General features: G+C 37.2%; 1 protein-coding gene across 3 annotated transcripts in view; it reads left to right on the top strand.

Moving 5' to 3' along the window:
* Positions 1-26114, top strand: part of CCDC91 (coiled-coil domain containing 91) — a 231312-nt gene that overhangs the window by 93301 nt on the left and 111897 nt on the right. For all 3 annotated transcript variants that reach the window (XM_028144109.2, XM_028144112.2, XM_054719185.1), the window contains one exon: positions 21421-21528. In XM_028144109.2, coding sequence (XP_027999910.1) covers positions 21421-21528 — 108 coding nt within the window. The remainder of the gene's footprint in view (positions 1-21420; positions 21529-26114) is intronic.

The raw sequence follows: 26114 nt of genomic DNA, 5'->3' as shown, positions 1-26114 counted from the left end.
CCCTCCCCCCAGCCAGCCTGGCTTGATCGGCCCTGATCGGGCAGGCTGGCTTGACCCCACTTCTGCACAAATTTATTTACCAGGTCTCTAATATGTGTGTGTGTGTGTGTGTGTGTGTGTGTGTGTGTGTGTATGTATATATTAGAGGCCCGGTGCATGAAATTCGTGTATGGTGGGGGGGGGGGTGTCCCTCAGCCCAGCTCAGCCTGCACCCTCTCCAATCTGGGACCCCTCGGCCCAGCGTGCACCCTCTTCAATCCAGGACCCCTCTGGGGATGTTGGACATCCCTCTCACAATCCAGGACTGCTGGCTCCTAACCACTCACCTGCCTGCCTGCCTGATCATCCCCAACTGCCCTCCCCTGCTGGCCTGATCGCCCCCAACTGCCCTCCCCTGCTGGTCTGATGGCCCCCAACTACCCTCCCCTGTCGGCCGGATGGCCCCCTAACTGCCCTCCCCTGCTGGCCTGATCGCCCCTAACTGCTTGCTCCCCTGCTGGCCTGATCGCCCCCAACCACCTCTGCCTCAGCCCCCGCCACTGTGGCTTTGCGTGGAAGGAAGTCGGACGTTCAGAAGCTGTCCGGTCGACTCGGTTTAATTAGCATATTACCCTTTTATTAGTATAGATACACATACATACACACATCCATATTATGCTATGTAATTTTGACTTGATTTTATGAAAATATTTTTCTACTCAATCTTTTTTTGGAGATTTTTTATCTGTATTTACTCAGTATAACTTAGAGATATTTTTCATGTTAGTTTATATATACTTACTCTATTTTTGTCACTGTTCTATAGTATTCCACAGTACATAGATATTATAATTGGTTTAACTATACTTGTATAGATAGGAATTTAGGTTTGTTTTACACCAAATGTTTTTTTAAAAATCCTTTTACTATATGTGGAATATAGAAATATTTTGTTGATTAAACTTTATCCATAGACTTGATAGAAGTTAATGTCATTTTAGTGAGTTGGTAATTTAATGTGTAAAAGATTCCAAAATGATTTATTCCAAAAGTCATTTGGGTAAAAGTAGAAAAAGAAAAAGATCTAAAATTACTTTTAGTGAAAAGCTTTCCTCTCCATAAAGGAGTCTGAAAGATAGGTCTTGGGACATGAACGAGCATTTTTTTCAACTATGCCCAATATAGAAACTGGTACCATTGTTGAGAAGGTCATTAAAAAATGTCTGGTTTTTACAGCAGTGATTATTGGCTTTTTTTGTAATATTTTGACTTTTTGGTTCTGCTAATATAAACCAGCTTTAGTTATTGAGTTGGGGAAAAGTATAGGATCTATTTTTTAAACCTTTTTTCCTCCTAAGGCTAATGGGAATTATTAAAATACTGGAATTTACATAATTCTCCTGGAATATCAAGTGATATATTCTTGGTTAATTTATATTTTACTTTTTATTTATGAATTTTAAATTAAATGTTTTGAAAGTATTTACATTGTATTTATATGTATGTTTCTGAACAGCTCAGTATTTAATACATATATTAAATCCTTTTTTGGTTCTAGCTTCATATATTTCCTTTGTTGAAAACATTTTTATTGTGTATTACTTTCAACACTGCCAGTTTATGTGCTTAAAGTCATACGTTAAAACTTTGTAAATATATTTTGAAAATTGTACTTTGAAGAAATTTTGTTGTGAGCTACTCATTTTATCTCTTCTTTGTCTAGTATCATTATTTGTAACTCATTTAAAAATAGAGGATTTAAAAGTATCAGGCATTATGTATTACTAGAGGCCCGGTGCACGAAATTCGTGCACGGAGGAGGGTTGTCCCTCAGCCCAGCCTGTACCCTCTCCAATATGGGACCCCTTGAAGGCAGTCGGACATCCCTCTCACAATCCAGGACTGCTGGCTCCCAACTGCTTGCCTGCCTGCCAGCCTGATCACCCCCTAACCACTCTGCTGCCAGCCTGTTTGCCCCCAACTTCCCTCCTCTGCCAGCCTGGTCACCCCTAACTGCCCTCTCCTGCAGGGTTGATCACCTCCAACTGCCCTCCCTTGCAGGCTTGGTCCCTCTCAACTGCCCTCCCTTGCAGGCCGGGTGTCTCCCAACTGCCCTCTCCTGCTGGCCATCTTGTGGTGGCCATCTTGTGTCCACATGGGGGCAGGATCTTTGACCACATGGGGACAGCTATATTGTGTGTTGCAATGATGATCAATCTGCATATTACTCCTTTATTAGATAGGATAGAGGCCTGGTACAGGGGTGGGGGCCAGCTGGTTTGCACTGAAGGGCGTCCCGGATCAGGTGGGGGTTCCCTTGGAGTGTGGGGCGGCCTGAGCGAGGGCCCTGTGGTGGTTTGCAGGCCGGCCACGCCCCCTGGCACCCCAAGCAGAGGCCCTGGTATCTGGAATTTATTTTCCTTCTACAATTGAAACTTTGTATCCTGGAACGGAGCCAAGCCTGGGGCTCCCTCCGAGTGGCCGGCAGCCATTTGTGTTGAGGTTATAATTGAAACTTTGTTGCCTTAAGCGGGTGGGCCCGGCCAGGGTGTGCGGAAAGCTTTGCTTCCCCTGTTGCTGGCGGCAACCCTGGCCTGCTCTCTCAAGCTCCATTCTGCCGCCATTTGTTTGAATTTGTTTACCTTCTATAATTGAAACTTTGTAGCTTGAGTGGAGGCTTAGGCCTGGCCAGGGCAGGCGGAAAGCTTGGCTTCCTCTGTTACCTAGGAAACCTTGCTCTCTGTGGCTGTAGCCATCTTGGTTTGTGTTAATTTGCATACTCGCTCTGATTGGATGGTGGGCGTGGCTTGTGGGTGTATCGGAGGTATGGTCAATTTGCATATTTGTCTATTATTAGATAGGATGGTTTGCTGAAAAAGATTAGGAATTAAACCAGATAGCCTCCAAAGTTATATTTTATTTGTCATATTATGCTTGCAGTCAGTTAACATGCAAAATAGATTAATTCTTTTATAGCAAGGAACTTTGGTGTAAATACATTTTATATAGCTACACATATTGATTTAGTGATAAGCTTTACATTTGGTACAACCTATATGTATATATATATATATATATATATATATATATATATATATACATATATATGTATATATGTAGGTTGTACCAAATGTAAAGCTTACCATATATATATATATGTATATATATGTATATATATATACATATATATATATATATATATATATATATATATATGTATAAATATATATATAAAGCTAAGTGACTATCTGACCGGCCTGTGGAATGCTGTGCACTCACCACCAGGGGGCAGACGCTCAATGCAGGAGCTGCCCAGCTGAGGTGACTTGGCAGCGGTGGTTCTCAGGTGAAGCACCCCGGAACCAGAGAGGAGGGAGCACAATTCTACCTTCAGCCGCGGGTTATGTTGTTGCTGGGGCACTGTCAGCCTCAAATCTGGTTTATTACACACTTGCGTTTGCGTTCCACAGCCTGTACCACAGCAACTTTGCAGAGTGCCCTCTCGCACTTAGGACCCCTCGGGGGTTGTCGGAGAGCCGGTTTTGGCCTGATCCCTGCAGGCCAGGCCAAGGGACCCCACCTGCCGGAGGGACCCTGTTCACTCTGCAGATGTCTTTTGGGCCACGGCACCACCCCAGGTGAGGCCGGCCAGGGAGGGACCGCGGGAGGTTGGGTCCAGGGCATGTCCGGCCTGTCTTGTATAGTCCCACACTGCTGGCCACCTTTTAATTAATTTCCTTTCAATGTGCACGAATCCGTGATCCAGGGCACTAATTATATTATAATACTCTAAGGAGGAATAACATCTAATATGTTAATTGTCACATAAAATTTTATAATCCCGGTGATCTAAAAACACACTGATCATCAATTTAATAGTAGTATGGAGAAAAAGATAATGTAATTCAAATAAGAAAAGTAAGTAATGTTTTTCTGGTAGATTAGATTTCTGTAATTTAAGTGTGGATTTGTGTCCCATTATAAAATAAGAAAAATGGTTGTTGTTTTTTCAATTCTAAATTGAAGCACGAGAAGTTCATGTAGTACTTATTTTAGTATACTTCTCTCTTTTTAGCACAGCAACTTACTTTTAATATATTTTAAAGTTTTATTTTGTTAAAATATATAAGCATTTTTTACAAATGATTCGTTAATCACTAGGTAACTCAAAAACAAACCAAAATATATCTTCTATGAGAATAGCAGGAGTGTACATACTCTCTTTGCATGTCATTTCTTAGTTCAAGAAATATTATTGGCATTGTTTTTATGTAAATAATATTTACAATAACTTATAAATCCTTATTCTATGAAGGACTTTTATTAGTAGAGATGATTGATTATTTTCAAGTCAGACAGACCTGAATCAAGTACTTGTTAACAGTGTGACCTTGGGCAGTTTCTTATATATGAATTTCAGTTTCCTTATATGTAAATTAGAGAATAAACATATAACCTATTTATAGAAGTGTTGTAAGGATCCATGTAATAATGAATATTGCATGGTTAATAATAATGCGGTTAATAAGTATTAGCTATAGTAGTTATCGTTTTTTATACTTAACATGCCAATTTTCTAGCATTGCAATTTCAATGCCTTGTCATATAGCTGATTTATAGTTAGTTTACTACATTCATACAATGTGGATTCTTGTTTCGATCTTTGGAAATATTCACTTAAGTGAAAGAAATTGTGGCCCTTCCCTTCCTAGCCTTGAGCTCCCCTTAAAAAGTCATTATTCTTTTGTTCTTTTAGAAAATAAATAGCTTGCTCCACAATGATGAAAAGGACATGTGAAATTCTGTTAAAGTACAGAAGAAAACAGAGCTAAAACTAACCTAATGTGCTACGTATGCCAACTTGTCCCATAATGTTTACTTAATTTTGTTTATTTATTTTTTCTCTTTTATGTCATGATTTTTTAAAATCCTTTTTCCTGATAATTAACAACAGTAAAATAAATGTAGATCTTGGAAGGCTTTCCATAGGAGCATGCCACATCTAAGATTGTTTATTACAAGTAACATAAGAATTTTCCTTTACTTGTTTAATTGGGTGGTTTTTTTTGCAAATATCATTGTCCAGTATATACACTGGATCAGACTTCACTGTTCTTTATGTCTGTAGTTTTCATTATTAAAGATTACTATCATGATGTGAGTATTTTTTTAAGGATTGTAACTAGTTGTATTAGTGTGATGCTTGTTTGTTTAATATTCCCTCAACAGTTGTCATGGATAAGCATATTTTAACCCCTTGCTTCTCACTCACCTTTTGCAGTATATAATAAATTACTTGTTCTTTTTAAAGATGCATATGATATAGCAGGTTTCTTCTTTGAAAATTCTAAATCAGTTGATGTAGGAGTGATCTAGCTGGTTGTATTTTCTTTAAAATTTTAGAAGTCATTCTGTTACTTCCAAGGGTTTGTTAACCATTATTGTAATTCCCCTTCATATTTATTTTTCTATGAATATATTCTGCCTATATTGCCTTGTGGTCATATTTTCCCAGTTGTATCATCTAATATCAAACATGTCAAGGTTGTGTGTGTGTGCATGTAAATGGATGCATGCACACATACACATGTAAGTTTCTCATTGAAATCACTGGGAAATTTTTCAGAAAAATAAGAAAATAAGAGAAATATTCTAACAGAAGTTAATTTACTAAGAAAGTAGAATTTGTCCTGCATTAAGATTTTTAAAAAATATATTTGTATTGATTTCAGAGAGAGGAAGGGAGAGGGAAAGAGAGATAAAAACATCAATAATAAGAGAGCTGCCTCCTGCATTCCCCACACTGGGGATTGAGCCCACAATCCAGATATATGCCCTGACCAGGAATTGAACCATGACTCCCCAGTTCATAAGTCGACGCTCAGCTACTGAGCAACACTGGCCGGGCTGCATTATAATTTTTAAAAAAATCTTTATTGTTGAAAATATTACAGATGTCCCCTTTTTTCCACATTGACCCCTTCTAGCCCACACCCGCCCCCCAGCCCCAGAACTTCAGCACACTACTCTCTGTGTCCATAGGTTATGCATATATGCATAAAAGTTCTTTGGTTAATCTCTTCCGACCTACCCACTCACTCCCCACGTAAGATTTTTAAATATAACTTACGCCTTTCTTTAATATGGAATAAGTGATCCCAGTAAGAAAAAAAATTATAATGGTGGATTGGTATAATGGCTCAGAGGAATGATCAAAAAAGTCATACATGGAAAGAAATACAAGCATATTGGCTAAAATAGATGTAATATATTGCTTCTTGTTTTTCTTTTTAGAATTATGTCCATACATAATTGGGTTAATTCATAGTTTGGCAAAAGTAGGCTTACAGTTGTGAGTACATGAAAATGAAATACTCAGTTTATTCTTTTATTATTACTTACTTATTATCATATTACAACTTTAAAACTACCTTTTCCCACCCCTGCATATTGTTTGTAAGTGTTTGAGGTAAAGCGATTTTAAATGCTGACACTTTCTTAAAATGACTTTTTTTTTTATCCTCATAATTTTGGGGTAGAATTTTCCAAAGGAAGTATTAGTTGACACTTGGTTAAAGTTCAAAGCTGGAACTTTTGCTAATGTGCTATAACAGTGAGTTGAAAGTACTCAAGAAATTAAGTCCAACATGTTGTTTTTATTTTCTTACTTTGAGCCTACTTAATTAAAAAATCTAATTTGAAACAAATAAGATTTGAACATATTTTTTGGTTAACATTTTTGTTCTTCTACTATATTCAGACTCTTTTTTCAAGGCATTGACAACAAACTCCTCCATCTTCCTTCCTTCCTTCTTTTTTTTTAATGTGGTGTTTGCTTTAAGGTAGATCAGTTCCATAAAGAAAGAGCTTTCCCTTTTGAAACTCTTTCTACACAAAGTTTTTAATGTCATCCTGAAGTTACACTTGCAAGATATTTTCTTTGTTCTGGCTCAACTTGTTTAGTTTTAAAATTGAATTAGACTCTTTTTAAATTAAATTTATTGGGGTGCATTGGTTAATAAGTAGGTTGGCTTCAGGCATATATTTTTATGATAATGTTCTGTATATTGCATTGTATGCCCACCACCCAAAGTCAGATCACCTTCCATTAACATATATTAGGCTCCCTTTACTATCCCCCACCCCTCTCCTCTAATAATCAACATACTGTTGTCTGTGAACTTCAGTTTTATATCCCACATATGAGTGAGAATATATGGTTCTTAGCTTTTTCGGATTGATTTATTTCACTTAGCATGATATTCTTAAGGTCCATCCATGTTGTTGCTAATGTCAGTATTTCATTTCTTATTGCTGTGTATTATTCCATTGTATATACAGGGTTGTCCCAAAAACATGTATAAACACTTAAGCAGTTGATAACTCAATTGATGTTTCTTTTCAGCCAGACTAAGCTTTGAATAAAAGGTGTTCATTCTAAAATGCTATTGAAAGTTTGAAAACGCAGTTGAAGTACAAAATCTGCCTTTGTAATTATTCAAAGAATGTCCCAAAAATGTATACATATTTTTAAAATATACTTTTTTTATTGATTTCAGAAAGGAAGGGAGAGAGAGAGGCATCAATGATGAGAGAAAATCATTGATTGGCTGCCTCCTGCTTGCCCCATATTGGGGATCGAGCCCTCAACCCGGCATTTGTGTATACACAAATAAACAGCTGATAACTCACTTAATTTTCACTTTTTTCAGGTTTAACTGATTAGAAATAATGGATGAAGCCAGACTAAGCTTTAAACAAAGAAAATTTATCCACTAGACTTTTTTATGGGGATACATAAAAGATAAAGTTTACAAAACTGACAACAGTTAACGTATTGAGGGCACACAAATACAAAATGAAATGATTCTTGATGTTTGCCATTTCATTGTTTTCTGTTATCAGCAGTGCCTGGACCAGAACAGTCATCGGTTTGAAAATAGGCATTGACAAAAAAAAAAAATTATTGGCAAAATTATTGATTTCTGTAGATTCTTTCAAATTTTGAAAATAAACTGTTAAACAGTTTAACAGTTTAATCATTTAAAGTGTGTATGTATTTTTTAGGGGACACCCTATATGTTCCTCATTTTCTTAATCTAGTCCTCTATCTCAGAATACTTTGTTTCCATGTCTTGGCCACTGTGAATAATGCTGCAATGAACATTAGGGTGCATATATCTTTGAGAATAAATGTTTTCAAATTTTTCGGGTGGATACCAGAGGAGAGGTTGCTGAGTCATAGGGTAGCTCTAGTCTTAATTTTTTGAGGAACTGCCATACTGTTTTTCATAGCGGTTTTACCAGTTTACATTCCCACCAGCAGTGAATGAGGGTTCCTTTTTCTCCACCTCCTCTCCAACAGTTGTTATTACTTGTCTTGATAATTATAACCATCTAACCGGTATGAGGTGGTATCTCATAGTAGTTTTGATTTATATTTCCCTAATAGATAGTGAAATTGAGCATCCTGTATAAAATAAAAGCCTAATATGCAAACAGATTGAATGGTGGAATAACAGGTCGCTGTGATGGGCACTGACCACCAAGGGGCAGACGCTCAATGCAGGAGCTGCCCCCTGGTGGTCAGTGTGCTCCCACAGGGGGAGCACCACTCAACCAGAATCTGGGCTTAAGGCTGGCGAGCACAGTGGCAGTGGTGGTAGCCTCTCCTGCCTCTGGGGCAGCGCTAAGGAGCAGCGAACTGAGTGGTAAGGAGCAGCCAGAAGGCGGGAGGTAAAGGAGTGAGGGGTCCTGGACTGTTAGAGGAATGTCCAACTGCCGGCTTAGGCCCACTCCCCATGGGAAATGGGTCTAAGTCAGCAGTTGGACATTCCCCGAGGGGTCTCAGACTGCAAGAGGGCGCAGGCAGGGCTGAGGGACCCCTTCCCCAGTGCACAAATCTTGTGCACGGGCCTCTAGTCTTTTCATATAACTGGTGGCCATTTATATCTCCTTGGGTGAAGTGTCTGTTCAGGTCCTTTGCTTATTTTTTAATTGGATTGTTTGTTTGGTGTTGAGTTGTATGAGTTCTTTATGTATTTTGGATGGTAACCCCTACTCAGAGCTGTTGTTTGCAAATATCCTCTCTCATTTGGTTGGTTGCCTTTTTGTTTTGTTGGCAGTTTATTTTGCTGTGCAGAAGCTTTTTAGTTTGATGTAGTCTCATTCATTTATTTTTGCTTTTACTTCCTTTGCCTTTGGGGATCAAATGCATAAAATGTTCTTTAAGATCAAGCTCCATAAGTTTTTGTTGTTTAATCTTAAGAGATTTATACATTGTTTAAATCATAGCAGATAGGAGAGGTATTGAAGCATAATTGAATTTTGGCAGTTGACAGATTAGCAAAAATGGTGATTAGTTAGAAAAATAGCTGAAAAGCAAAAGAAGAAAATGCAATTTGGTTTATTTATATGCAAACAACCAAATAATTTATAACTATAATGATTCAAGGTGTATACCCTCTTCTCAAACTCTTAAAGCTTTCTTTTCTTACCCTTTGTGTACATGGTTTTGGCCAAATGGAGTGTATTTACAAACATCATCCTTTCATACAGATATTTACACTTCTCAAGATTTCTATGCTAAACTAAACATAAACATACATATTGATTTCTCTCTTATATTCTTGGCTTCTGAAGCTGGAATGAATAGATGATCGTTAACTCTGTGTATGGAAACCTAGATGCCAGACACCAAGGAGTGCTAGTTACATGAACAGTGCTTGCTTATAAATACTTGACTGTTTTAATGATACGGGATGGCAGATTTTTTTCTAAAGTCTTAGAACATTTTATAATGAGAATTTTTAATATAAATTTTTTTATATTTTTCTGTTAAGTATCAGGATATTGAATCTTAGAGTTTTTAGGCATATAAATTTTCTGCTCCTTTTCATGAAAAATGATGTGAAATTGCTACATAAACTTAAGTTGTTCTGAAATTATCTTGATTAAGTTATTGATATGTTCATTTCCCATGTTACCCAACCTTGATTTTATTGAGTGTGATGGTCCTCTGTGCATTTTCTGTAAAGGTTAAGTATGCCTTAAATAGCTATGGGAAGGATTACTTTGAATTTTAGCAGTGCACCATATGTTAAATGCCAGCTTGGAGTATCACAATGCCTGTTCTATTCCATTTTTCAAAAGCAGCCACTTGCTAGTGTTTTATTTGAACTCTTGAGTTGTTTGTACTATTATATAAGGGAGAACATATTGCATTTAGGAGACCAATTTTTCCCAGGGTGTAGAGTTACTTGTATTGTATAAAGTTCTACTCCAAAAAGGGGGAAACAACTTTGTTTTCTCTTCTCTTGATATTTCCCCTTGATTAGAGATTGCTAACTTCTTTTGTGCAAAGCGGGGAAGAAGTAAAGATTAAGATATTTGAAACTTGTGATATATCTTTTAGTTTGAATTTTAGTATTTTGTTCATCCAAAAGTATGAAATAAATTTATAGTTTTAGTTATTTGATTGAAAAAGGATTCTCATAAATTCCAGCTTTTATCGTATGATCAGATTTTTCCTGGACAAATAAAGGTACTTACTGTTGCCAATAGAGTTTGGCCTAACTGCATGCTAGATACTAGTGATTGGTTTGGAAATAACGAGTTGGCTTGTCCATTCTTGTCCCTCCCACCAAACTTAACCTCAGCAGAGGACTGAGAAAGGTTTGGTAGTTGAGAATAGTTTTTGTTTGCTCTGAGTTTCCTGGGCTTAGCCAGAATTTTGCATGCAAGGCTATTCTTGTGGTTTTTCTAGCTGGGCCAAAACCAAAAGGCTTTGGAAACCTTGCAAGAAAACTTGTTCTAATATAGATTTAAGACTTGCCTTTATATTGTGACTGTATCATCAGCCTGATAGTTAAAGGAGTGAAGGGACAGTCTTTATTCTGTATTGAGGATATAAATTTCAAATTTCTGTTTCAAAACAGACCTTGAAAAATACCTTCAATGATAAAAAAATATTAAGTGATTAGGGTTTATTTAGTTAGTAGTTCCTTAAGACATGTTATTTTTTGCTTATCTTGTGAAATGCTCTTTAAATGTTATGGGTACTTTTTTGTGATTAATTTTGGTCAAACTTGGAAATTTTATCAATAGCAGCTCTGTCCCACTTAGAAATTATTATTAATTATAGATTTCTTATTATCATACAAATTCAGGCCATTCTAACATAAATATCTTTATTCTTAATAATATTGTCTCTCCATGTTGACCAGAATGAGGCTTGACCTGTTCTGTTGGGGTTAAACGTTTTATCAGATCTTCTTTTTATCTAAACTTATTCAACAGATTTTTATCTCTATAATAAAGCTGGAAGAGGGATTAGTAGCAGCTGTAAAGAATGTCATTTCTGTAACTATTGTAGTTAATGTAATAGATCAATTATGTGCACCTTAATTTTAATGAATTGAATTGTCATCAAGGTCTATCCAGATTCAGGTATTTTTAGTTTTAGATATTGCCTGAAATAATCTTATATGTTTCATAATTACTAGACTTTAGGAAAAAAACTAGTGTGTGTTAGAGGGAGAGAGATAGAAACATCAATGATGAGAATCATTGAATAGCTGCCTCCTGCACGCCTCCTACTGGGGTTTGAGCCTGCAACCCAGGCATGTCTCCTAGACTGGAATCGAACCCGGGACCCTACAGTCCGCAGGCCGATGCTCTATCCATCGAGCCAAACCAGCTAGGGCATTTTTATTCATTTTTTATTGGCCACCAATTTTCCATTTAGTGAAAGTATACATAACATAGTTCTTAAGGCAGAAAAGATGTGAATGCAAAAACTACTTTTAAGTTTTTAAATGTTTTTGCCTGTTTGAAATGATATAAGAGTGGAATGGTTAACTTTATTATTTTCTCTCAACTATAAAACAGACTCTGAAAAAGGAAAGCAGAGATGTAAGAACCAGCAATATTTTCGAGGATAGCGTTTTCTAATTAGTTTATAACCCAGTATGAAAATACAAGGCTGGTTTTGATTTTATCCTTAAGCTCTAGTTATTCAGCTTTGGGGAATCTTGATATATGAGAATATAAATTTTATACCAAGGATAAATTATGAGAGAATAGAATGATTTTCCATAATATTTTCAGAATACCTTATTTTTGACAGGGTAATGTATATTCAGTACATAATTCAAAAGACATGCAAGCATGAATTGTAAAAAATAGATTTTGCTCCTATTGCTGTCTGGTTATGAGTCCCCAGGTTGTATCTTTTCCAGAAGTGAGTTAAGTTACTTAAAATTATCATGTGTCCAATTTTCAGTGAATTGATTGTCGTATTACTTTATAGCAATGAGAAAAGAATTCTATCTATAATCCAGATACAGTGTGATTTAGTCCATGTAGTCAGAAGCAGAAGTTCAAAGGTTATCTTGTTTTGATGTTTAGCAGGATATTCACATGGCTAAATGTTCTTGGTAATTAATCCACTGTAACAACCTAATGTGGGCTAATATTTAGCCAGAAGCACCACTTTGTGCCATCTTATACTAGTCAAATACTTCCATACCAGTTATTATATCAGCAATTCCTCTGAGCCACTCTGATGGCGTTGCCCCTCCCCGGGTGCTTCTCCCTAACCCCACACAACCAAGCTGGAGCTAGCACGCAGGGACCTCTGGCACCTGCTCCAATCCAAGGGATGGCACTTCTAATAAACTAACATTTATCTGGAAAAGAAACCAGTTGATGTATCTTACATTATTATCTAAGTTCACAATGTTATTCTCTTTATGATTTTTTAAAAAAAGGAAAGTTTAATCTTTCTCAATGTGTCTTCTAAAAAATTGATTTAAATGAAACCTAAATTTTCTCAATGTTAATTGCTTTTCAGTATGAAAAAAATTTCCCTTCTAATCTTTTTGATCCCTATTTGACTAATGGATCTTGATTAATTTAGAGGAAAATTCTCCACTTTAATGGTCTTAAATCTAGTAATTTAAAAGATGTTAATCCTAACCTAGATGACTTTCATTTGTCATGAAAAAGTGAGGAATTTAGCTAAAAAATCAGCATGAGTTTCATTTTAAAATAATTTATAATTTCACAGAAGTCCTTTATTCCTTCATCATTGGCAGTGAAGAAACGCTTTTATTCTCATTGACTAGATAAGGAATGTGAGACATTGAGAAGCAATGCCTTGATCAAACACGTATAAACAGAGGAGGAGTTTTAAGTAGGAGCCAGGTCCCTCAAAGCTTGATTCAGGGCTCTTTTCAACAAATTATACTGCCTCCTTGGAATGTTAATGCATGTGTATGCAGGCCAAATATTTCTGACATCCTGATGGGCTTCTCTTTTTCCATGGTCTCTGATATTTCTAAAAATGAGATGCAAGGGTCTTTAGTGTTTAAAAACCATGTGTTTCATTTAACCCTATGAAAGTGTAAAGATTGTTTTAGAGCTCTCTCTCTCTCTCTCTCTCAATGAAACTGCCACTCTTACTCAAGTCACAAGGAACAATATTGTGGCATCTGAGGGAAAGGCATATCCATATGGCAGCTTTTCAGAAGTTTAAAGTATCTGGAAGGCAGACATGCAGAGGCTCTGTGCTGTACTTAATTTTAGAAACTTCTTAATTTTAATGTGTTGTCCATGGCACAAAAGAAATTTTCACTGGGAGACTTTTGTGGTGTTTGAGGTAACAACTCTTATGTTACTAGAATCCCTTAACAACAAGGCCAACAGGAATGATTCCCTCAGTTCTGAGGATTTTCTTTGGCTTTCAGAGTCTCCAAAACACTTTATAGCATGGCTAGACTATATTGGATTTCCATGTTTAGATCTACACCCATAATTGAACATTTTTCTTTTTTGACTTGTATAGTACCTCTGCACTGTAACTCCAATACATAGAAAAGCCTGAGGGTCACTGCAAATCCAGATGCTTGAGATCTGTAACAGGGTCGTTTTTCAGCAGCCTCAACATGACCTTGTTACTTTTTCTTTTTTAAATTGGGGAAAAAGGAAGGGAGAAATCTTTTTTGAATTCATTTTTCCATAATTTTTGGTCATAATTTCCTTTTTGTTTTCTAAAAAGAAATATGGCCAAATCCATTACTATCCCTCCTCAGATATTTGAAATTTGGTCTAGAGAAACATGTACCTTCATTCTCCCCAAGGGTTGAATTTACAGGGTCTGAATGTTGCCTAACTTTTGCCAGCCTGGGTAACAGGTGGCCAGGAACTTGAACTTGACTTTGGCAACAGTTTTGAGTAAATGAAAGCCTTAAGTCCGGATTGAAATCTTTCCCTAGAGCAGCGATTTTTAACCTTTTTCATCTCATGGCACATATAAACTAATTACTGTAATTCTGTGTCACACCAAAGAATATAATTTTTGCCCATCATTAGTTGTAATTTGATTTATTTACACCAGACAGCTGCTGTTGTATTGGCTGTTGTCATTTTTTTGTTTGCCAATATAAGGGAAAAGAGGCCAGTACCCCCTGAATAAGTACTCAGGTATTGGTGGTGTTTTTTTAAAATTTTTTTATTGTTGACACTATCACAGATGTCCACCATTTCCCCCTTTCCCCCCCTCCACTCAGCCCCGCCACCTTCACTACATTCTTATCCGTGTCCATGGGCTCTGCATATATGCATATGAGTTCTTGGCTAATCTCTTCCAGTCCTCCCTCTCTCCTCCCCTCTGAGATCTGTTTGTTCCATGTATCCATGCCTCTGGTTCTGTTTTGTTCATTAGTTTATTTTGTTCATTAGACTCCACATATAAGGGAGATCATATGGTATTTGTCTTTTTCTGACTATCTTTTTTTGCTTACATAATAATTTCTAGGTCCAGCCTGGCCAGTGTGGTTCAGTGGTTGAGCCTCGGCCCATGCACCAAGGGGTCGCTGGTTCCATTCCCAGTCAGGGCACATGCCTGGGTTATGGGCTCAATTCCCAGTAGGGGGTGTGTAAGAGGCAGCTAATTGATGATGTTTCTCTCTCATCGATATTTCTATCTCTCCCTTCTCTTCCTCTTTCTCTAAAATCAATAAAAACATATCAAAAAATAATAACACTAATCTCCAGTTCCATCCATGCTGTCACAAAGGGCAAGCGTTCCTTCTTTTTTACAGCCACATAGTATTCCATTGTGTGAGGTATCACCACACACCTCCCAGAATGACTACCATCAGTAAATCAAAAAACAAGTATGGGTGAGACTGTGGAGAAAAGGGAACTTTAGCACACTGCTGGTGGGAATGCAGACTGGTAGAGCCACTGGAAACCAGTATGGACTTTCTGCAAAAAAATTAAAATTGGAACTGCCCTTTGACCTAGTATCCCACTTCTGGAAATATATCCTAAGAATCGTGAAACACCAATTAGAAAGAATATATGCATCCCCTATGTTTATAATAGTGTTATTTACAATGGCCAAGATCTGGAAACAGCCCAGGTCCCCATCAGTAGACAAGCAGGTAAAAGAGATGTAGTATGATTCTTGTGGAACATCATTTGAAAATAACTGCCTTAGAGAATTATACTTTCTAGTCCTTTTACACTATACTTTTATTTATTTTTTAATTGAGTTAATTGGGGTGACATTGGGTAATAAAATTATATAGGTGTACAATTCTATAATACATCATCTACATATTGCATTATGTGCTCACCACCCAAAGTCTAATCTCCTTCCATTACCATATGTTTGACCCCCTTTACCCTCTTCATCATAACCACCATACTGTTATCTGTGTGTATGAGTTTAATTTGTTCATTTGTTACTTTCTCTTTTATATCCCACATATGAATAAAATAATATGGTTCTTATTCTTTTCCACCTGACGGACTTCCCTTAGCATGATACTCTCAAGGTCAAGAAAAAAACTATTTGTTGGGACAACGGGGTATAGTTTGGGTTGCAGTGACTCCACTTCTCTTCTCATTTAAATTCCAGCATGTATTAGTTTTGGGTGGAGTTTGACCTAATATCTGTTTTCTATGAATCTAATAATTGTAGAATTTATGACATATTTTCCCTTCCAAAGAGTTTGTAGTCCTTCACACACTCTATTTACTCAAAATTTATCCTGTAGAGTAGAAAGAGTGGACATTTCTAGTCTAAAATAACAACATAAAATGTTGAAATCCTTGGTAGGGATCAAATATACTCAGCAACAAATTTGGTAACTGAACTTGGCAGTTATAATTTGAAGCTTAGTGAACTTTTCAATGGATATTGGTACCATTCATACTATGATTTTTAAACAATACTAATCTTAATACAGGAATCATTAATTACTAAATAGCGATTGTGTATGTCGTCTAATACTACTACGTGCAAGGAACTCTATAATAAATTGTGTGTGATAAATAAAGATGAGTAATATATAGTTCCTATACTAAAGGAACCTACAATCTTGTTCACACCTTTAAAATTATTGTTAAAGAAGTAATCTAAATAGCTTTCCTCAGTTTCCTTAGTAAATTAAATTCTCTGGGATGATACAGAAAAGTCTCTGAAAGAACTCTGGCTAAAATCTAAATATGTTAAAAATTGATAAAACATTTCCTGCCTTTGGTGACATTTTCTTTCATTATACAGTGTTTGAATACATCTTTGTTTTACTGGTTCTGTACCTCGTGAGTTTCAATGCTTTATGTATGTTTAAAATAGTTTTAAAGTTGGACTCTCGGCCATCGGGTCGGAAAGTGAGAGTGACTATTTTGCAGAGGTGCGCCCAGCAATCATTGTTTTACTGCGCTGGAGCGCGGGGCGCAGGGACTTGGAAAAGTGGAAAGGTAGAGACGGCTGACGGCAGCCATCGCCGTTGGCCACGCCCCAGCCTAGTGACGCCCTGAGACCCCGCCCCGCCCTGAGGCCCCGCCCCACACATTCTACAAACCTGCCCAGGCTCCACACAGCGGCTTTTACATATAGATGGCCTATTCTGTGGCAGCTCAACCAAATTAACTGCAGCTCAGACTGCTCCAAAACCGCCCAAGCGAAGGAGGAGAAAACTAGTCCTTGCTGTAGCTCCTGCTGGGGGACACACAGTACACAAGGGTACACCAAGAGTGTCCACCTCAGGTAACTGGGAGGCTGACCCATTGAACCAATAGGACACCTAGTACACAAAGCTACCCTACCAACTCAGGGAAGCAGCGAAAATGAGGCAGCAAGGAAACAGATCACAAACCAAAGAAATGGAGGAGAACAAGCGACTGGACATAGAGTTCAAAACCATGGTTATAAGGTTTTTCAAGAATTTCATGGAAAAGGCCGATAAATTCAATGAGACCCTTGAGGATATGAGAAAGGACCAACTAGAAATTAAACATACACTGACTGAGATAAAAAATATTATACAGAGACCCAAAAGCAGACTAGAGGATTGCAAGAATCAACTCAAGATTTGGAATACAAAGAGGCCAAGGACACTCCTCCAGAGAAGCATGAAGAGAAGAGAATTCAGAAAGTTGAAGATAGTGTAAGAAGCCTCTGGGACAACGTCAAGCGAACCAACATCAGAATTATAGGGGTACCAGAAGAAGAGAGAGAGCAAGATACTGAAAACCTATTTGAAGAAATAATGAAGAAAACTTCCCCCACCTGATGAAAGAAATAGACTTACAAGTCCAGGAAGCATACCATATAAAGGAAATAATTATTTGATATATCTTTCTATATTCTTGTATAAGCCCAAGGGAAAGCTTCCTTATGTGTTTGATATCTGTAGAGAAATTACAGACAAAAAATAAGTTGCAGGAAAATGTTAAGATTAACATTTATTTTATATTTACAATATATGAGAAATTTAAAGGTGATTATTATGGTATATTACATTGGAAAATAAATATCCAATTATATAATGACTAGGGGCCCAGTGCACGAATTTGTGCACCTTGAAAGGAACTGTGGGCCGCAAGCCTGCAGTGGGCACAGGGGTGGGTCTCGGCCCATCCTCCGCGCCCCTGCCTGGCCCCTCCTGCCGTGGCCCCTGGTTCCCTCTCTGCTAGCAGCTCTGCTCTGGCTGCTGCCGCTCCCATGCGCTGGCGGCACCAGCCCCACTCACACCCGCTGATGGCGTGAAGCGATTGGGGCTGGTGCCAGCAGCAGGTGCGAGTGGGGCTGGCACCGTCAGTGAGTGCGAGCGGCGGCTGCTGCCCCAATAGCCTCTCAGGAGCAGGGGGAGGTGGAGAAGCTCTCAGGGGCAGTCGGGGTCGGCAGCTACCGCTCATACCTGCTGATGGCGCCGAGTGATCGGGGCTGGCGCCTGGTGCCGGCAGCATGTGTGAGCAGTGGCTTCAGTGCCGGCTGCGGGTGCGAGCAGGGCCGGGCCGGCAGTGGGTGTGAGTGCTGGGCGGGACCGCGGCATGCAGGAGCAAAGAATTTTCAGTAACCACCAGAGGCTTGCCCCCATGACAGTGACTGGTGCCCCGCCTTGGTCTGGCACCCCCGCTCATCTGCTCCACCATCCCACTGTGGTCAATGCCCGCCATGTTCCGCACATGCTCCTGGTCGTCAGCGCACATCATAGTGACCAGTTGTTCGGTGGTTCCAGTTGTTCTGCCATTCGGTCTATTTGCATATTAGCCTTTTATTATATAGGATATCTCAAGCCATAAAAGCAGGTAGCTGGTACCAGATGTGTACTTGTATGTCCAAAATGGTTAATATTCTAGTTGTGAGGACAGTTTTTAGAGTATGGCACTAATAATCCCACTGCTGAGTAATATAGGACACATTTTTAAATGACCTTGTTGTGGCACACATGCTCTTTTAATATCTGGTACCTGCCCCTTTGTACCTTCTTGCATTACTACTAGTATATGACTCCACTCTTAATCAAGCTACTCTTATCTGTTTAATGTTCTCAATGTGTAGCAGTGAGCTTTATAAAGCAGGCTTTGGGCATATTTTCTTTCTTTGATACACACCTTGCATATACCTATGGTGTGTGTTATCTAGAGATTGTTTCTCTTTAACTATAGAAATAATTCAGTAAGAACAGACTTTTTTAAAAAAATATTCATGTTCCCAGGACTTACCTTTATGTCTCTTTTGTAGATGAGTGGATTTAAATAACTGGGGCTAAGACAGGAGGTTTGAACTATAGGAAAGGCTGGTTACTTGTGCATAGCTTTTCTCCATGGTCCATAAAGCACAGTTTTGGCTCTTACTTGACTTGTTATCCTATAGTGCTTGCCTCTTTTAAGTTTGAAAGAAAATGAATATATGGTGTAGACATCAATCACTAGAGGGGAAAAAGTATACTATTCAATTTTGTTTCTTAAATACAGTGAGAAAATATTTTATTTCACGAACTTACTTGTATCTCCAAAGGATATAATCTACTAAAAATTACAATTGGGTATTTAAACTGTGGTAGTATTTGGAACCATATCAAATAGGGAAGTGCAAACAGTTCTTACCATTAAGCTAAAACAATTGTCATATCCCAAGTCCACAAAAAGATTGGCATTTTTCTCTCTATAAAAGATGCAGTGACCATACTGAAGGAAATTGTCTCTATACTGTTCTTTAAATATTCTGAAGTCCAACAGATAGTCTATTATATTTTACCATAGGTAAATTAGAGCTTTGCATTACTTAGTCACAGTTTAAGAGGTTACATTTTGGTGCCTTATATAAATTAATTATTATGGAATCTTTAGAGGACATATACTGAAAGGGTAAAGCAGTTCATATATATATATATATATATGCTAATTGGACCAGATGTTCTTCTGGACAAAGCCAGGGCTGCGAGGGAAGCCCAGGTCCTGGGTGCCAGAGGGAAGCGAGTGTCGGCAGCTGGGGAAAGGAAGGCCTACTCTTGCCTAAATTTCATGCATCGGGCTTCTAGTATATATATAGTTGTTAATCCTCATTCAGGATATATTTTTTTTCCCCCAGTTGATTTTTAGAGAGAGTGGGAAAGTGGCAGGGAGAGGTAGAGACCGAGAGAGAAACATTGATGTGAGAGAGACACATCAATTGGTTGTCTCCCACAGGCACCCCGACCAGGACCAGGGATCTAGCTTGCAATCAAGGTATGTGTCCTTGACCGGAATGGATCCCCCAGGACCCTTCATTCCTCAGGCTGATGCTCTATCCAACTGTGCCAAACTGGCTAGGGCAGCAGTTTTTTGTATTTTGATTAAACCTCAGTCAGAGCTCTATTTCCTTTACTAAATTTACTACTAATTCTGCAGCTTCAGAGTGGTGACTATTGAATTATAGGAGTGGTAGCATCATCGACAGTCTAACATTTGCAAGAGAAAGTTAATTATCTGAAAATTTGAGGCTTATCCAGAGGTTCAAAAAGTATTTTATCTTAATGTTATTTAAATGTATGCATATTTATTTAGCTTCTTAATGCATGTTGTTTCCAACCACGTAAATCTATTTTCATAACAGAGATTATTTAAGAGATTTGGCTTATTTTTTGGCAAATGTGCCAAACGTCTGTTTTCTATAAGACATGTGTCTGTTTCAACTTACTATTTTGATTATGAGTAGTTTATTATCCAGATAGACCTTCAAAAATAGAATATTTGCTTAAGAGTTCTTACGTATATGGTTGAATGCATATTTTAAAATGATTTGGGATTTATAAATAGCATGTAAGATAATATTGGAAACATGTTAAGTATAAAATATAATGCTTTAAAAAAAAAAGGAAGGGAAAAACGATGATAATATTCTAAGCATCTCCAATAAGGAAGTGAGTGGGTGGAACATCTTCAAATGCTGATTTTGCTTCCCTTAGAACAGTGTTAAGGTCTTTGATTGAGGTTCCAGCATTTACACTACCCACTTAAGTTTATCCAGTCTCCCAGGTTTTATTACTTTTTATGAAAACTGTCCTGACATTCCGACTGACTTCCACACGTTGACTTATATCTTTTCACATTAGGGATGTGAACTTCCTGGGGGGCAGTTCTTTCATGTTTGAAATTGCTCAGACTTTCCATCTGCTTTTACTTGACTTGTGGTCTTAAAGATCATGCTTGGCCCATGGGATGTTACAGTGTGCCGAGAGGATGTAGAGTTTTGTCAGCCAGTGAAATATGTCTGGGGTTTCTTTTTTTTTTCTTCTTCTTCGTCTTTTTTCAGCAGCTTTCATACGCTCCTCATCCTGTGTGGTCTTCACTAAACTGAATTTATATTTAACAGAACTACTCACTCTCTTTATCATCTTCTATGACTTGGCCTTTTTAAGGAGAGGTGTGTGGAAGGAACATCTGGCCAAAAAACTGTAGTCTTGGTAATAGGAAAACTTAAACCCAAAAGCTTAAAGTAGTGCTATATATGATTGTGCTTCAATATTCACAAATGTGTATTTTCTAATGCAGAAGTAGATCATATTTCAGATATATGCAACTGTCAAAAAAATTCTCATGCCAACAGTAGACTCCCAACTTTTGTCTATGATCCAAATTACTTTTTTTGTTTATTTTTAGGCACTGCTACAGTCTTCAGTTAAGCAACAAGTAGAAGCTATTGAAAAACAGTACATTTCTGCAATTGAGAAACAGGCACACAAGTGTGAGGAGTTGTTGAATACTCAGGTAATAAAGTTGCACATCCATTACATATTTATACGTTTCTTCTGCCTCTCCTCCCCCGAGAGCTTTACAACTATTCAGTTTTGAACCATATACTTTCCATGGTGTATTTTGGAGCAAAAGAATATGCTTATGTAAACTCAATATTAAAGTTAGGGAATTTTATGATGGACTAAAAATAGGGCTAAAGGACTAAAATATATGGGACTTCCTCAAATTAATGATAATTCTTATGTTACTTTCTGGGTCATAATATTATTTATAAAATAAGAGAAGCAAATAGCTGATTATAAATGTGTTATGGCATGTGTAATGATTTTTAGTGGTATAAGATTTATAAATAATATGTGCATTTTTAAAAGTATTTATGCTTGAGTTACCTTTCGTTGCATAAAGGAATTGGTTCCTATTTGAATTTTTCCATTGATTTTCTTTCCTTGATTTAATATCTTAGAAGGCATTAAAGACTCTATTAGCTGATTTATATTAATCAATTAAGCATTAATGGATGTGTCATAATATAAATAATAATGCAAGAAATTCTCAACAACACTTTTGAATAACAAAACTTGGTAGGTGAAAAATAAAATAAACTTTATTTAAAGGACCTATTTTGTATCATGGGAAGAAAATATACTAAGAATTAGGAAAACAGAATTAGGTATAAAATTTAAATGGAGATTTATAAATATGGTATTGCATCCCCAAAGTAGAGGTCAATTCTGTTAAATATTATTCAATGTTATTTTAATAAATGATTTGGAAAAGGAAATACACAGGGAATTTTATAAATTTGATCTAATAGTTCTATTCTTTTGGTTGGTGAAATGCTAGGTTGTCTCAGGAATGAAGTATATATGCCTTCATAATATAACAGAAAAATCAAGAAAAATTAAGGTAATAGAACTGGAAAACAGTGTAAGGTATGTATTAGCCAGGACAGGCTAGGTTTGCCCTAAACTCTCTGGCTTCAGATAACAAGATTTATACCCTACTCATGCTACACATACACTGAGGATTATCTTGGGGCTTGGTCTTATGTTGTCCTAACCCTAGAAAATAGCCTTGATAGTATCCTTCCTATGTAAAACATTACCTGTTATTATTGCAGAGTGAAAATAAGCCCAGTCAGATTTACTACCAGTAATTCAATGTTCTGCACTGGAAGTGACACTTTTATTCCCAATTTATTTCATAATCATAATGGGGCCAGATAGTGAAATCCTATCATGAACTGGAAGGGAGGGAGCAGGAAGTATATGATGAACAGCACTAATATACCACAGTCTGCTCTTTTGGTCACCAAATATTCAGTCTCCATCTCACAGGCAAATTTGCTTATCTTATTCCTGTGCGTGAAAACATGAAAGTTCTATCCAGCTAATGCCTCAAGCTGAAAAGTCCAGGATTTCTGAGTAATAGATGGGGAATGATGTGCTGCAGTTTCCATATTATCTTGTCCAGATATGTAGTTTTTTTTGACCTGAAGAACTAGAAACCAAAATATATGTTGTTTGCCTACAACAAATCTAATATAGCGTGGTGAGACAAAGGTAAGGTATTTAATCACTCTCAGTAGCAAATACTAAGAATCAGAGATGCATATCGATTAACATTTCAGTGAACAGATTAAATAAGAATCTTTGCAATGGGGACCATTATTTTCTTTTTAGGGTTTAAGGCAGGGTCTCTAGTCCATTGTATTTTATGCTCTTGTAGGTTTTAAATTTTTTAGTATCTTTGTTGGCTATATCTAATGTAGTATTAGCGATTATACTGTTTTTCAGCATGCTTTCTGCCTATGGAAAATTGGGAGCCATGGTCATTTTAAGAGTAAATAGTCACAATTCAGGGCAGTGGTTCTTTTAGCTTCTTATCTGTTTGATTACAATCAGTTTCATTTAGCGAAGGCAAATCAAACCCACATTTTTTTCAGAGACCTCCTTCTTATATTTAATGTGTTTATATGCTTTCCTCCTCATTCTTGTCTGTGTGTCTCTCTTTTTCTGGTTAAAAATAACTTAATTTACCAAACCTGCTTTGAAGAAATCCAAATGATCTTTTTTCCTCAAACCATTTGGTCCAAATGAAAATATGTATAATATAGTCCCAGCTTTATTGATTCTTTGATCAGAGACACCTTAATCGATTGAATCTTTAGCAATGAGTATGACTAACATAAACTTTGCTTTCATACTTGCTGCAAGGCTGAACTTTGTTGGTCTTTGTTCCTCAAAGGCCTTCTCAGTTGTTTGTTTTATAAATTGAGGTTGGGAAGATGGCTGTACCTCCAGGTCCCCAATTTTCTGAAATTTTTCTAGTACCTGTAATTCATTGCTTGTGAATCATCTTTTGTTGTTGTTGTTTTGTTAATCCTCACTTGAGAGTATTTTTTCCATTGATTTTTAAAGAGAAAAGAAAGGGAGACGGGGAGAGAGAGAGAGAGAGGGACAGAAAGAGACAGAGAGAGAAACATCCATGTGAGAGAACACACATTGATTGGTTGCCTCCCCTGGGCACCCTGACCGGGGTGGGGATTGAACCTGAAACCAAGTACATACCATTGACTGGGAATCAAACCTGTGACCCTTTGGTGCTTGGGTTGACACTCTAACCATTGAGCACACCGGTCAGGGCATGAGTTATCTTTTTTCTTGTGTATTCAGTGTTAACTTGTCCTTTTTTTATAATGCCTTGTTAAATATAGCCAACAGCAGGACTAATAAATAATTTCATCAAAGTTATAGGTTAAAAAATTAACACAAAAATCAGTTTCCATACGCCTGGAAACGAAGGAAATAAAGAAAACAATTCAAATTATAATAGCATCTTAAAGAATAACTCACCTAGAGATAAATTTAACTAAGGAGATAACATTATACACTGAAAACAAGAAAACATTGCTGAAAAAATTAAAATTAGCCTAAATGAATAGAAAGACATCCCATAACCATCAACTGGAATTATTTGGTAAAGAGCATTCAAGACTACCATTGGGTATTTAGAGGATCGTAGACAATTTAGTATGATGAAGTGCTATTTAAAAAACTACCTGCTAAAAGGGGATTTCATTAGTAGGTAAAACCATGTAAAGTGTAGAAATGGTAACTCACACTTTTTTTTTTCTCCAAATCATATTTCTTGAGATGCCATTTGAAATTTGAAATAGCTGAATGGTTACATAGGAATAATTTAGTTCCCTGTGTGTGTGTTTCTCTCATTTTTAGTTCTCAAATTTGTACTGGCGGTTTTATATTAGGGTTCCTATTGTAGGAAATTTAGGTTATGCCCAATTTTTTTTTCCAATATACACCATGCTGCAGTGACTACTTTAGCCCAGGTATTACCACCCTTTCCTCCATTCCCCACCCTACCCCCCAAAAAAAGGTTTGATGCTCAGGTCTAAAGCATTTAATACATTAAACAAGGGAAAATGAGTTTCTCATTATTTCTTCAGCAAAGATTTCTAGAAGTGAAATTAATTATATGGAAATAACCGTTGTTATTATTATTCACAGTTTAAGGCTTTGTAATATGTGATTAAAAAATTCTGTGTGTACTAATTTATAGCTAATAGGCAATGCAATGCAAGAACATACTCATTCACTGAGCTTTTACCAGGAAATTTTTAAACTTGTAATTTGATAAGTAAAACCTATTAGATTTATATGATGGTTCATGGTATGTCTCAACTTTGCTAGGCTTTGGTTTTTTGTTTGGTCAAACACTGGTCTAGATATTAGAGATATTGTGAAGGTATTTTATAGATTTTATTAACATTTACTAGAGGCCCATTGCAGGAAGATTCCCGTAAGAATAGGGCTTCCTCGGGCCTATTCCTGCAAGAATAGGGCTTCCTGCGGCCTCGCTCCCTCCCATCTCTGCTGCCTCGTTCCCTCCCATCTCTGCTGCCTCACTCCCTTCTCCACCGCTTCACTCCCTTCTGCAGCACTTGGCTTCCTTCTATGCTGTTTTCAGTCTTCGCTCCGTGCCGGCATTTGTAAATTATCTGCCATCTTTGTTGGCTTAATTTGCATACTCACTCCTGATTGGCTGTTGGGCATAGCGGAGGGACGGTCATTTTTGCATGTTTCTCTTTTATTAGTGTAGATAATAAGTTGACTTTAAGTAAAGGATATTACCCTAGGTGGGTGGGCCTCATCTAACCAATTAAAGGCCTTAAGAGCAAATACTATGGTTTCCCAAAAAAGAAGAAATTCTTCTGCCAATATTGTAATATAGAAATCCCAAGTTTCCAGTGTGTCCTACAGAATTTCTATTTGCTAGCATCTACAATACCATGAGCTAATTCCCTCAAATAAATAAATCTGAATTTTTCTCCTTTCCACCTCTTTCTCTCTTTCTCTCCCTCTCTATGTATCCCATTGGTTCTGTTTCTGTGGAAAAGTATGTCTAATTCAGTTTGTAACTTTGTATTTATTTGCTTATCTTTGAGACTACCATGACTTTTTAAGGATGTGTTAGAACTTGGTCATGCTTTTCTAGACACACTTTGTGCTATTTATCTGCAGAGTTTGATTAGTTTAAATATAGTCACTGAAAGTGCTAGAAAGCTGTATTTGCATCCC

The sequence above is a fragment of the Eptesicus fuscus genome, chromosome 7 (genome assembly GCF_027574615.1).
Source record: "Eptesicus fuscus isolate TK198812 chromosome 7, DD_ASM_mEF_20220401, whole genome shotgun sequence".
Classification (NCBI taxonomy): domain Eukaryota; kingdom Metazoa; phylum Chordata; class Mammalia; order Chiroptera; family Vespertilionidae; genus Eptesicus; species Eptesicus fuscus.
The sequence above is the reverse complement of the archived record's forward strand: the minus strand, read 5'-3'. Positions and strand labels throughout refer to the sequence as shown.